This window comes from Eleutherodactylus coqui, chromosome 12 (assembly GCF_035609145.1).
Source record: "Eleutherodactylus coqui strain aEleCoq1 chromosome 12, aEleCoq1.hap1, whole genome shotgun sequence".
NCBI classification, from domain to species: domain Eukaryota; kingdom Metazoa; phylum Chordata; class Amphibia; order Anura; family Eleutherodactylidae; genus Eleutherodactylus; species Eleutherodactylus coqui.
This window is the reverse complement of record NC_089848.1, coordinates 6711724-6725980: the sequence shown is the minus strand read 5'-3', so window position 1 is coordinate 6725980 and position 14257 is coordinate 6711724. Positions and strand designations below refer to the sequence as shown.

The window sequence follows — 14257 nt, the reverse complement described above, 5'->3', positions numbered from 1 at the left end:
ACATGAGAAGAGACGATCGCAGGAGACCTAGATTGTGGATCAGTATGCGGACAGTTGACAATAATATGGTTTAATTTGTGTTTTGTTTTGTTTGGTTAATAAGGATTACAGTATTTGGGAGAACGGATACAACTCTATCGGGGATAGAGATAAAAGGTGACATATCTGCGATGTAGAGAAGACCACGCATATAAGAAATATACAATGTAAATTTTATTGCAGAAAAATTCATGGAATGCGATATATATGTAAACCTATTTGATTTATACACCCATGTATGTAATCCACGGAAAATGTTAATAAAAAGGAGTTATTAAAAAAAACAAAAGCATATACAATTTTATAAAATAAGAGTCTATTGAATAAAATGTTATGGCATATGGTAGCATAAAGACTCCCACACACTTGTGTTTGCGTTTTTTGTTAACGCGATTGTCAATGGGACTTTCTAATGTTAAGAACGCAATACAACGCAATGCACCAAAAACACAAGTGTGTGGGAGCCCTAACTGTATGTTGGGACATTCAGTTGGTATATACATACACATGCGCTGAATAGTTAGCCCCTTAAGGACCAAGCACGGTAAATATGCAGGGCTTTAATCAAGCAGGTTGAGTCCTTAGCTGTTACTCAAATCTGAGGATCCGGAGAAGAAGGGAGAAGCTGTTTTTAACCACTTCTGCCTTCTCCTTTCCCGGGTACATACTGCTCAATGAGAGCTATGTACTAAGAAGTGAAAGTGGAAGTGTTTCTTCCACTATGCCACCCGGCGATCATGTGACCGCTTGGTCCCCCTGTCACAGCAGAGCTGCAGGGTCCTAGCAGGCCCCGATCAGCTCTACCTATTGTCACCACAGGGGATGTTTTCCCCTGTAACTGGGGCTCCTATGGATGCCCCAGCTACAGTAGAAAAGTGTGAAATAAAAAAAAAAATATACAAATGTAAATGACCCCCAGAGGTCTTACATGAGTTCATGGGAGACATAGATGGTAAAAGTAGTTACAAGCGCAGCCTAATGTACGCGAGCCTAATGTACAATCGCTTGCGATTTTCCGCTTGTGTCTAAAAATCTCAGCATGCTGTGATGAACCTATCATTAAGATAGATTCATTGTGGGAGATCGCTGTGACATTAGTGCTCCCCCGCGGCGGAATATCGCTTGCGATATTCTGTCCCGCCCGTGGACACTCGGCTTTAGTTGGCTGTGTACTAGGCTCTTCCCACTGCCTTCAGTTTCTGTTATCCAGAAATTGATCAGTCATTCCGCTCTCATTGTCTCTTCATCTCCCACCAGACATGATTCATGGAGCCTATGCAGCGTTTAAAGGGAATCCATCAGGTCCCTTACGGGTCCCTATTTACAGGAAGCATGGTATTGTGACAGACACACTGATTTCAGAAATCTGTCACTTATACCAATCCCTTCAGCTATTTTGGAAATCTTACTTTTGAAACTTCATAGCACAATTCAGAGTGGGGACAATATTCATTTATTAACTGCAACCTCCCGAAGCCGACTAAAAGGACTCTCCATGTTACTGTGCATGCGGATAGGTCTGTCAACCAGCGGCAGGAGGTAGTTCCCTTTATAAGACTAGTTAATTTTTTAAAATGCCGCACTGCTAGCAATGATGCAAAACATTTGAATATAGGGTTCCAGCGATCCTACAATCTATATATTCTCAACTAGATTTTGACGTAAGTCTGCTGAGCTTTGCAGGAAACTGAGAGTTTATGGCACAGTAAAAGCTTTTGACCAGTGATATGGGGTGAATGTGTACTCAAATGTATTTGACCAGGCTGAAATGTTTGCAGATAGTGGAGATCCCTTTAATTGGGGCTGTATGGGCTACACAAAGAGACTTGTACAGCAATGAAGCAAGTATGGCCCAATATTACCGTGAAAGTTTCTATATTCTACCCATTAACAGTATAACAACTAGTAATTATTAGGAAATTATAGTACCAGTGTTTTAGGTGGTCAATGCACCACACAGCTGTGCTACATTCATCCACCCTGATCCCCAGGCATCACAAAAACAGCTGTCCTACATCCATCCTGATTCCCACACATTACACACACAGCTGTCCTACATCCATCCTGATTCCCACACATTACACACACAGCTGTCCTACATCCATCCTGATTCCCACACATTACACACACAGCTGTACTACATCCATCCTGATTCACACACATTACACACAAAGAGCTCAACAACACCCATGCTTATTACCACAAATTACACACACAGCTCTACCACATGCATCCTCATTCCCACAAATTACACACACAGCTCTACTACATGCATCCTGATTCCCACACATTACACACACAGCTCTACTACGTGCATCCTGATTCCCACACATTACACACACAGCTCTACTACAAGCATCCGGATTCCCACACATTACACACACAGCTCTACTACATCCATCCTGATTCCCACACACACACACACACACACAGCTCTACTACATGCATCCTGATTCACACACACACAGCTCTACTACATGCATCCTGATTCCCACACATTACACACACAGCTCTACTACATCCATCCTGATTCCCACACACACACACACACACACACACACACACACACACACAGGTCTACTACATGCATCCTGATTCACACACACACACACACACAGCTCTACTACATGCATCCTGATTCCCACACATTACACACACAGCTCTACTACATCCATCCTGATTCCCACACACACACACACACAGCTCTACTACATGCATCCTGATTCACACACACACACACACACACAGCTCTACTACATGCATCCTGATTCCCACACATTACACACACACACACACAGCTCTACTACATGCATCCTGATTCCCACACATTACACACACAAACAGCTTTACTACATCCATCCTGATTCCCACACATAACACACACACAGCTCTACTACATGCATCCTGATTCCCACACATTACACACACACAGCTCTACTACATCCATCCTGATTCTACACATTACACACACAGCTCTACTACATTCATCCTGATTCCCACACATTACACACACACAGCTCTACTACATGCATCCTGATTCCCACACATTACACACACACAGCTCTACTACATGCATCCTGATTCCACCCATTACACACACACAGCTCTACTACATCCATCCTGATTCCACACATATTACACGCACAGCTCTAATACATGCATCCTGATATCCACACATTACACACACAGCTCTACTACATTCATCCTGATTCCACACATTACACACACACAGCTCTACTACATCCATCCTGATTCCACACATTACACACACACACACACACACACACACAGCTCCACTACATCCATCCTGATTTCACACATTACACACACAGCTCTACTACATCCATCCTGATTCCACACATTACACACACAGCTCTACTACATCCATCCTGATTCCCACATATTACACACACACAGCTCTACTACATCCATCCTGATTCCCACATATTACACACACACACAGCTCTACTACATGCATCCTGATTCCCACACATTACACACACACAGCTCTACTACATCCATCCTGATTCTACACATTACACACACAGCTCTACTACATTCATCCTGATTCCCACACATTACACACACACAGCTCTACTACATGCATCCTGATTCCACCCATTACACACACACAGCTCTACTACATCCATCCTGATTCCACACATATTACACACACAGCTCTACTACATCCATCCTGATTCCCACACATTGCACACACACAGCTCTACTACATCCATCCTGATTCCGCACATTACACACACAGCTCTACTACATTCATCCTGATTCCCACACATTACACACACACAGCTCTACTACATTCATCCTGATTTCCACACATTACACACACACATCTCTACTACATTCATCCTGATTCCCACACAATACACACACACAGCTCTACTACATTCATCCTGATTCCCACACATTACACACAGCTCTACTACATGCATCCTGATTCCCACACATTACACACAGCTCTACTACATGCATCCTGATTCCCACACATTACACAGACAGCTCTACCACATCCATCCTGATTCCCACACATTACACAGACAGCTCTACTACATCCATCCTGATTCCACACATTACACACACACAGCTCTACTACATCCATCCTGATTACACACACAGCTCTACTACATCCACCCTGATTCCCACATATTACACACACACAGCTCTACTACATGCATCCTGATTCCCACATATTACACACACACACAGCTCTACTACATCCATCCTGATTCCCACATATTACACACACACACAGCTCTACTACATGCATCCTGATTCCCACATATTACACACACACAGCTCTACTACATGCATCCTGATTCCCACATATTACACACACAGCTCTACTACATGCATGCTGATTCCTACACATTACACACACACAGCTCTACTACATTCATCCTGATTCCCACACATTACACACACACAGCTCTACTACATGCATCCTGATTCCCACACATTACACACACACAGCTCTACTACATCCATCCTGATTCCCACACATTACACACACAGCTCTACTACATCCATCCTGATTCCCACACAGTACACACAAAGCTCTACTACATGCATCCTGATTATCACATATCACAGACCCAGCTGTAACATAGTATGTTTGTCTTCATTCGGCCTATGTTCACCTAGTTCAGCCTGTTTCAACCCCTAGTTGATCCAGAGGAAGGCAAAAACTGCAAGATGCGGAAGCCAATTGGCCCATTCGGGGGAAAATTCCTTCCAGACTCCGTAATGGCAATCTCAATAATCCCTGAATCAACCTTTGATAGTTCCTACCTAAATATAAGTCCCGAAACTACAAACAAGCTGGTCACCTAATGTCTATATGCTGTAATATCCTTCCGCTCGTGAAAGGCATCTAGTCCCCTCTTAAACCCCTCTATGGATTTTGCCATCACCACGTCCTCAGGCAGAGAGTTCCACAGTAAAGAACCCCCTTCTGTGTTGGTGATGAAACCTGCTTTCTGCTAGACGTAGCGGATGCCCTCTTGTTACTGACTCAGTCCTTGGTATAAACAGATCACAGGAGAAATCCTAGTATTGTCCCCTCGTGTATTTATACATAGTTATTTGATCACCCCTAAGTCGTCTTTTTTCCAGGGTGAAAAGTCCTAATTTCGATAGCCTCTCTGGGTATTCCAGTCCTCTCATTCCATTTATTAATTTAGTTCTCCTTCTTTGAATCCCCTCAAGCACTGCAACATCTTTCCTGAGCACCGGTGTCCAGAACTGTAAACAGTATTCTATCTGAGGCCTTACAAGTGCCTTATATAGTGGAAGAATAATGTTCTCATCCCTCGCCCCTATATCTCTTTTAATGCACCCCTAGACTCTATTAGCTTTTGCAGCAGCTAACTGGCATTGGTTGCTTCAGTTAAATCTACAATTCACTAGTAGCCCCAGGTCTTTTTCCATCTCACTTTTCCCTGGCTGTTTCCCATTTAGTGTACATTGGTAACATCCGTTTCTCCTGCCCATGTGCATAACCTTACATTTATCCACATTGAACTTCATTTGCCATTTTTCTGCCCAAGCCCCTAGCTTATCTAGGTCGTTTTGTAGCTGCACATTCTCCTCCACTGTATTAATTGTCTTGTATAATTTTGTATCATCTGCAAATATTGATATTTTACTGTGCAGCCCCTCTATCAGGTCGTTGATAAATATATGGAACAGAATGGGGCCTCATACTGAGCCCTGTGGCACCCCACTAGCGACGGTGGCCCAATCAGAGTACGAACCATTTATTACCACCCACTGCTTTTTATTTCTGAGCCAGTTCTTTACCCAGATACACTTCTTTTCGCCCAGTTTGAGCTGTCTCTTTTTATATATCAGCCTATTATGCCGCAAATGCTTTAGAGAAATCCAGATATAGGAGATCAATAGACTCTCCCAGGTCCAGTCTAGAGCTTACTTCATCGTAGAAGCTGATCAAATTGGTCTGACAGGATCGACCCCTCATGAACTCGTGCTGGTAAGGAGTAATTCCGTTGTTCGCCTTGAGGTATTCCAGGATGGCGTCTCTCAGAAACCCCTCAAATATTTTTCCAATTATTGAAGTGAGACTTACCAGGCTCTGTTTTGGACCCCTTTTTGTAAATTGGAACCACGTTGGCAATGCGCCAATCCAATGGTACAATGCCGGTCTTGATAGTATCCATACATATAAGAAATAGCAGTCTAGCTACCACATCACTTAGTTCCCTTAAAACCCTTCGGTGTATTCCATCTGGACCCAGCGATTTATCGATTTGAATCCTCTGCAATCGGCTCTGCACTTCCTCCTGTGTTAGGTATCCAATATTTGGCGGGGGGTTCGTTTTATTCCCCTGCATCTCGTGTGACATTTACTTTTCGTTCGTGAATACACTTGAAAAGAAACCATTTAATAGATTTGCCTTTCCCCCATCGGCGTCTATGACTTTTCCTGCATTATTCGTTAAAGGGTCAGTGCTCTCAGTGCAAATCATTAATTGTTCTCAAGAACTTGTCACCCCTGTGAGATTTGTAGGTTTTGTTTTCCCATGTTATATCTGGATAATTAAAGTCCCCCATAATAATTACTTCATTGCACACCTCTTCTATCTGCCTTAGTAGTAAGTTTTCAGTTTCTTCTGTTGCTTTTGGTGGCCTATAGAAAACCCCTATCAGTATTTAGTTATTTATTTCTCCCTGTATTTCTACCCACAGAGATTCCATGTCTTCATCTCCTACACCTATATCTTCTCGCAGCCTCGGCATTAAGTACAATTTAACATACAGACACACCCCTTCCCCTTTCTGTTCATCACAGTCTCTTCTGAAGAGATTGTACCCTGCAAATTCACCGCCGAATCGCACTTATCAAGCCAAGTTTCCGTTATTCCAACTATATCAATTTTCATCAGTCATTCTCGCTTCAAGCTCACCCACTTTGACGATCAGACTTCTTGCATTCGTAACCATACAATTTATACGGTTGTGGTACATCCACATCCATCCTGATTTCCAGACATCACCAGCACAACAGACTCCTGCATACAGTGATCCACCCCCGGTCATGTGATCCCTGACTCCACCCACAAAGTTGATCACATGATGGTGACATCATAACAGGTCCTGGTAGCTGCTGTCGGCTTATCCAGTATTCAGTACTTTCTACCAAACTGCAGAATGGCTCCTCCCACAGTAATGACGTCACCACAGGTCCTTCAGCCTGTCGGATCTCTGTGGTGGCGGTAGGTCTGTGTCTCCTGTCAGGACCGTGGAGTTGTATCTGAGATAATAACAGCTTAGTTGTATTCTCATTTTGTTATTTTTGGCCCTTCCAAGAGCCCTAACTTTGTTCTCCTTCTGTTGGTCAGGCTCTGTGTTTTATATACACTGTAGGACCTGGGATGACGTCACCAGACGTGGAGCATAAGAAGCACCGACATACATACAACGGACAAGTGCTGGTTAGTAGTTTGATTCAAATGGAGTCAATGTGCAATGCAGCCAAAGGTGTGTTTTACTAGCATCATAGAAAGGTTTCAGTTGGAGATGCACCCAAAGTTTAGTGAAGGAGCGAGCAGGCTCTGTCACTCGATCTGTATACAGTATCAAAGACCTAAAGTTAAAGACCAGAGTTAAAGGCCTGGACCATGGAAGTTAAAGAGACTCTGCTTCTTTCAGCCCCATAAGCTAGTCTTAAGGGCTCTTAGGAACTGACAGGCTAAATCCAGTAATGTGAGCATTATACTCATCTTCCCTGTTGTTCGCACACTGTGCGATATGAAAGTCCCCGTTGAATGGGTCTGGTGAACTACTTGCGCGCATGCATAGAATGAGAGGACTATATAGCATGCGCAGAAGTAGTCTGCCGCATGTAATCAGCAGGGACTATTTAGAGCGCACAGTGTGGGAATGGCATGGAAGGAAGGTATAAAACTCACACCACTGAATTCAGTCAGCTCCTGTGAGCCTATAAGTTTAGCTTATAGAACACACAGGAGCCAGCGAACTTCCTTTAAGAGGTGTGCTGTGTGGGGAGGACAAGAACATGGTTGCCCTCTCTTTGTTAACCCCTTAGTGACCACACTTTTTTGCTCCCCCCCCCCCCCCATTTTCATTTTTTCCTTCCCCTTTTTAAAAAAATTGTGACTCCTTTATTTATCCATCGCCGTCGCTGTATGAGGGCTCGTTGTTTTTTGTGGGAGGAGTTGTATTTTTCAATGGTACTATTTAATGTACCATATAATGTACTGAAAAACCTTTAAAAAATTCTAAGTGGAGAGAAATGGGGAAAAAACTACATTCCACCATCTTTCGGTGCATCTTGTTTCTACAGTGCACAATCTGCAACCAAAATGACATGATAACTTTATCCTATGGGTCAGTACAATTACTACGATACCAAACTTGTATAGTTTTTTTTTTTTTGCTGTACTACTTTTTTTTAAAGAAATAAAATTTTTTTAAATTACTTTCTGTCTCCATCTTCTGTGCACAATAACTATTTTATTACATAATACACAGCTGACACCTGCGGTGTATGGAGGGAGATAGCAGTGCTGTCTCCTTCCATACACGTCCTGCAATGGCAGGACGTAAAAACAGGATAGGGTGATCACTAAGGGGTTAAATTGGATATTACCAAAAATATAAAGATATAGGACGAAATTTGCTAAGCCCTGCATTTGCGACGCCGGGCTTAGTATGGTTTTCCCAGGCGCACTAAATACATGTAGAGGCGCAGGCCTCTTTGTGTATTTAGCACATCCCAGCAGCTCCATGCACCTTCAGAAAACGTACGGCAGAAACTATACATAAATCTGTCGATCCGGATGGCAACGCACCCTCCTAATGTGCACCACCCACTTTTCGAAAAAGGGCAACGCCAGGGGGCAAAAGGGGACAAGGTCGCAAAGACGCACTTGCACAAATATTTGAGGCTTTTTTACACCACAAGCTGGTGGGCACATTTACAGAAGGTTTTACCACAGTTTACAAGTGTGTACTATATGGCTGGCAATAATAGGGAGTGCAGCAACATGGCTTGTTGACCAAAGTTGTTTGCATATCCAGGGGATTTCTTGCAAAGGGACTGGTAACAGCAGATGTTCCAGATCAACCCATAGCTTAGCCTTTATATGGTGGAACAAATCTACAATTCTAACACAGTAGCCACATAATAGGATAGGCAATCTGAGCGGGCAAGGCCTCTAAGGGGATTTTTTTTAAATAAGTCACAATTTAGCTACTCTTGGATGCTTAGCTACGCAGGTAAGAGTTTTGTGAGTTTGGTGAAGAAGAGTTTCGGAAGGCTTAGTTTTAAACAGGTAGAGGAAGGAAGAGAGAACATTCAATTTTAGCATGTTATTTCTTAACCAAGAAAAATTTCAGCAGGATGTGAGGGCGGATGAATTCCCAGATATTTAAACACTTCATTTGCCACGTGGAGATATTTTGTAACTGTTAAACTGTTTGTGGACCTAATATGATGTTTAGGTCTACGATTCTGGAAAGATTAACTTTAGAATTCCTGAAATAGTTCAAGGGGTTGTCTCGCGAAAGCAAGTGGGGTTAAGTACTTCTGTATGGCCATATTAATGCACTTTGTAATATACATCGTGCATTAAATATGAGCCATACAGAAGTTATTCACTTACCTGCTCCGTTGCTGGCGTCCCCGTCTAATTTCGGTGTCTTCTTGCTTTTTTAGACGCGCTTGCGCAGATGGGTCTTCTCCCTTCGGCTTGGCTCGGCAGCTCGGCGTTTTGGCTCTGCCCCCTTGCACGCGTCATCGCGTAGCTCCGCCCCCGCCACATGTGCTGATTCCAGCCAATCAGGAGGCTGGAATCGGCACATGTGACGGGGGCGGAGCTACGCGATGACGCGTACAAGGGGCGGAGCCAAAACGCCGCTGCTGCCGAACAGACCCGATGGCAGAAGACCCATCTGCGCAAGCGCATCTAAAAAAGCAAGAAGACACCGAAATTAGACGGGGACGCCAGCAACGGAGCAGGTAAGTGAATAACTTCTGTATGGCTCATATTTAATGCACGATGTATATTACAAAGTGCATTAATATGGCCATACAGAAGTACTTAACCCCACTTGCTTTCGCGAGACAACCCCTTTAAGGTGTGTATTGCAGATCTAAGAAGTCAAGGATATGTGGGGCTGGGAGATGTAGACAAGCAAGTCGGCGACAAAGACCTCTATTGTCAGTGCTAGAGATTGAGACTAATACATGGGGGGTTTCAATAAAGCACTTGGATGTGCTGTAACATGTGACCAAGGCTTAACTGAGCAAGGGTAGTGTCTATAAAGCCCCAGTCCACCTACTCAAAATCTAGAGAGAGTAACATTGGTGAGAAACAGCGCTTTCCCTCAAGTAGGGTTGGGACATCGACATAAAAATGTCGATAGTTTGTTCAGCGATAGTCGATACTATCGATTATCGAAAAATATCGGTGGAAAACTATCGATATATCGACTTTTTTAAATGCTGTATAAAGATAAAACAGGTCTGGGGTTAATAAAGCAACACAATCAACAACAAAATTGTTTTCTTTTAAAACATTACACTGTTGAATTTATTATTAACTTCTAACTATTAATAACATCCTGAAAATATATTAAAGTTACAAATGAAAATAAAAATTACAGATGAAACATAGAATTAAAATTTGGTATATGAAAAGAAGTTTTTTATCAGTGGCCCCAATAATCGCTATCTAATGAGCCAACAAACACACTGAGACAAGGTCCTGCCAGCTATAAGGAAGCCAGAAGATGGACGCTGGACCTGACGGGATGTGAGCAAGATCTCTGTGTGTTTGTGGGGCTGCATTTTTTTAAGTTGCCGCTGAGGGACCAACGGTCTCCATGGCAACTTGTAAACAATGCAGGGCCTGGTAACGCGAACGCAGTGACCTGAACGCAATTGTAATTGCATTAGATGGGTCTCCTATCTTTCCTATGGGCACTGCGTTCGCGTTAGATGCTGAACGCATGACATGTCGCATCTCCTTTTCTGGATGCGACCTTCGTGCGCTCAGCGCAGATCTTCGTCTGCATGTGGAAATGCTTTCATTTAGAAAGCATTGCCCACAGCCATCGCGTTAGACGCAAGCGTTCAAAGCCTGCGTCTAACGCAATGAACAAACGCATGCAGAAAAGGGGCCTAAGACTGCCCTTTTTCTGAGAGTCATTTTGCCTGGAGCAAACCTTATTGGTGACAAAGAGTCACCTCACACTTTCCAAAAGTTTCTAGAACTTGTTTATAAGTTCATTAGTGCCGCGAGCAAAACTACATCCTGTCCCAACACAAAGGAAAGGGCGGAATGTAAAGAGAGAAGATCTGGTCACCGGGCCACAAGACACGCTTCTGCTTTACAAAAATCGATATTATATCGCCTTAAACGATCGATGTTACCGATATATCGGACAAAACAATATCGATGAAAAGTATCGCCAAAGCATTTGCGATATATCGGTTTTCGATATCCCAACCTTACCCTCAAGGTAAACAATTCAGAACATTTTGATCGTATTCTCACACGTATCTCTGGTTTTTAACGTAGTGAGAAGCTTCTGAAGTTTGCTTCCTTCTTCAATTAACATGCCGTGTTTGATGAGGGTGCATCTTAAAACACATTGCAGTGCTTCCCGTCAAAAAGAGAGGGAAGGTGAATCATTTACATGATCTTGAAAGAAACACGCAATTGATTCTTTCAAGTCCGTGTTTGAGGAGGACGAGTGATGGAGCGTGGAGTGAGTATGTTAGGTTTCTTATGTTGCTGGAAGAGAATGAAGGAAGCAAATTTTTTTTAAGAAGTTATATTTTTGCAATCTGCAAACCCCATTTCGGGGTAAAAAAAGTCATTGATTATCGTTCATAAATTTTTCAGCTGATGGTTAGATGTGAAAAACAAATAGCAATTCCGCTATTGTTTCCTGCGAGTTTTTTTTTAGCAGCATTCCCCATGAAGTATAAGCAACATGTTAACTTTACCATATGAGTCATTACAAACATGACACAGCAAATGGGCTTTTTTGCATTTCACCATTTTTGCTTTTTTTTTTAATTGGAATAAAAAATTTTTTTGGGGGTACAGTAAACCTTTTTTATTTAATTTTTAAAATAAACCAGTCTTTTTTGTCTTTTGGACTTGAATATACAGTCTGATTGCTCAAACAATACAAGGTAATAGTATAGTATTGCTGTTGCGACTTCAGGCACTGGGTTGGAGCCTCGGTTGTAATAGCCGCAAGTCTGGAGAGAAGTCAGGGAAGAGCCAGGAATCAGCAATGGGAGGTCTCAGTTTGCAGTACAACTGGATAAGGTGGGTAGTGTAGTCAGATGGGAAGCCAGAGGTCAACAACAGGAGGTCTGAGTTTGCAGTACAGATGGATGAGGTAGCTAGCGTAGTCAGAATGGCAGCCAGGGGTAGGTATCAGAAGGTCTCAGCAGAAGAGCAGGCAGAAATGGAGCTTGATTACGGCTTGGAGCACAATAATCATATAATACATGAAGGGACAGGTTTACATAAAAAGCTTAAAGGGGTTGTCCCGCGGCAGCAAGTGGGTCTATACACTTCTGTATGGCCATAATAATGCACTTTGTAATATACATTGTGCATTAATTATGAGCCATACAGAAGTTATAAAAAGTTTTTTACTTACCTGCTCCGTTGCTAGCGTCCTCGTTCCCATGGAGCCGACTAATTTTCGCCCTCCGATGGCCAAATTAGCCGCGCTTGCGCAGTCCGGGTCTTCTGCTTTCTTCAATGGGGCTCCGTGTAGCTCCGCCCCGTTACGTGCCGATTCCAGCCAATCAGGAGGCTGGAATCGGCAATGGACCGCACAGAAGAGCTGCGGTCCACGGAGGAAGAGGATCCCGGCGGCCATCTTCAGCCGGTAAGTATAGAAGTCACCGGAGCGCGGGGATTAAGGTAAGCGCTTAGCGGTTTTTTTTTTACGTCCCTGCATCGGGGTTGTCTCGCGCCGAACGGGGGGGGGTTGAAAAAAAAAAAAACCCGTTTCGGCGCGGGACAACCCCTTTAATTAGCGGCAGGGCGGAGGCAAGAATTAAACTAGCAGGAATATAGAACTAGGCTAGTATACAGGAGAACTTGTCCAAAGGTCTGAATGAGAGCAGGATGTCTCGACAATTCCAGTGCATTGTTGCTCATCGGTATTTTATTGACACACACAATCTATTAGGCCCTAATAGGTAAATACACAGGGACAAGAGCCTTGTTAGCCCTCTGGTTGCCATGACAGCCTACCAGTACCCCACAATTGAGTCATCGAGGGGCAACAAATGAAGCCTCATCAATTTATTAAACTCCTTAGATGCTGTGATTACTATTGATCACAACATATGAGAGCTTAAGCAGTTGGGATCTGAGTTAGCTCTAATCCCAACTGCTTAAGCCCTCAAGATGTCCGCTGTGTGTTTCAGATCTAAGCTAGCTCAGGCCTTGCTGTTGTAGCAGGGTATTGGCTCTATGTCTTACACACTGCAGATGTCTTACACTCTGCACAGCTCCTAAGCACACACCATCCGCACGATGCAACTATGTCAAGGGGCACAAAGATAGCAAAACCATTGTTCAGTTAAGTTATGATGCAGAAAGAAGGGGGGAAGGGACTTGTTATTTGTATAGCGCCAACTTAGCGCTTTCAGGTAATTTGTTTATTACCCCCCAGCAAGCTGGTTGCTCATTTTACCAACCTTGGAAGGCTGAGTCAACCTTGAGCCTGCTACCTGAACCATACAGGGATTGAACCCACAAGGTCATGAGAGCTTAGGACTGCATTCTGCTGCTTAAAACTCTGCACCACACAAGGCCCTAAGAAAGAGCTGAACAAGGAAAGTTATGTAAATAATGTATTACATTTACTTAATTTACCTGTTTAACAATTTTGGTCCCTTTGGGGTCCTTCATGTTGACAGCTATACTCTGACAAAAACAGAATATGAAATTGATGAAACACACAAAGTACTTTTATTCTGTCTCCATTTAAAAATGTCATATGTTATGCAATGTTATACATTGAAAAAGCAATTTCCCTTCTCTAAAGGTCCATTTACATAGAGCAAAACGGTGCAGCAGAGAGATGCTTCAGATTCTACTTTCTCAAAGAGGTTGACTGCTTTGAAAAATCCCATTTTATTAAACAGGTCCCAGAAAAATAATGTGTTTGTAGAATG

General features: G+C 43.1%; 1 protein-coding gene across 4 annotated transcripts in view; it reads right to left on the bottom strand.

Annotated features, from left to right (window-relative positions):
• Nucleotides 1-14257, bottom strand: part of SUGCT (succinyl-CoA:glutarate-CoA transferase) — a 992617-nt gene that overhangs the window by 957700 nt on the left and 20660 nt on the right. For all 4 annotated transcript variants that reach the window (XM_066584998.1, XM_066585000.1, XM_066585001.1 and 1 more), the window contains exon 5: nt 13956-14006. In XM_066584998.1, coding sequence (XP_066441095.1) covers nt 13956-14006 — 51 coding nt within the window. The remainder of the gene's footprint in view (nt 1-13955; nt 14007-14257) is intronic.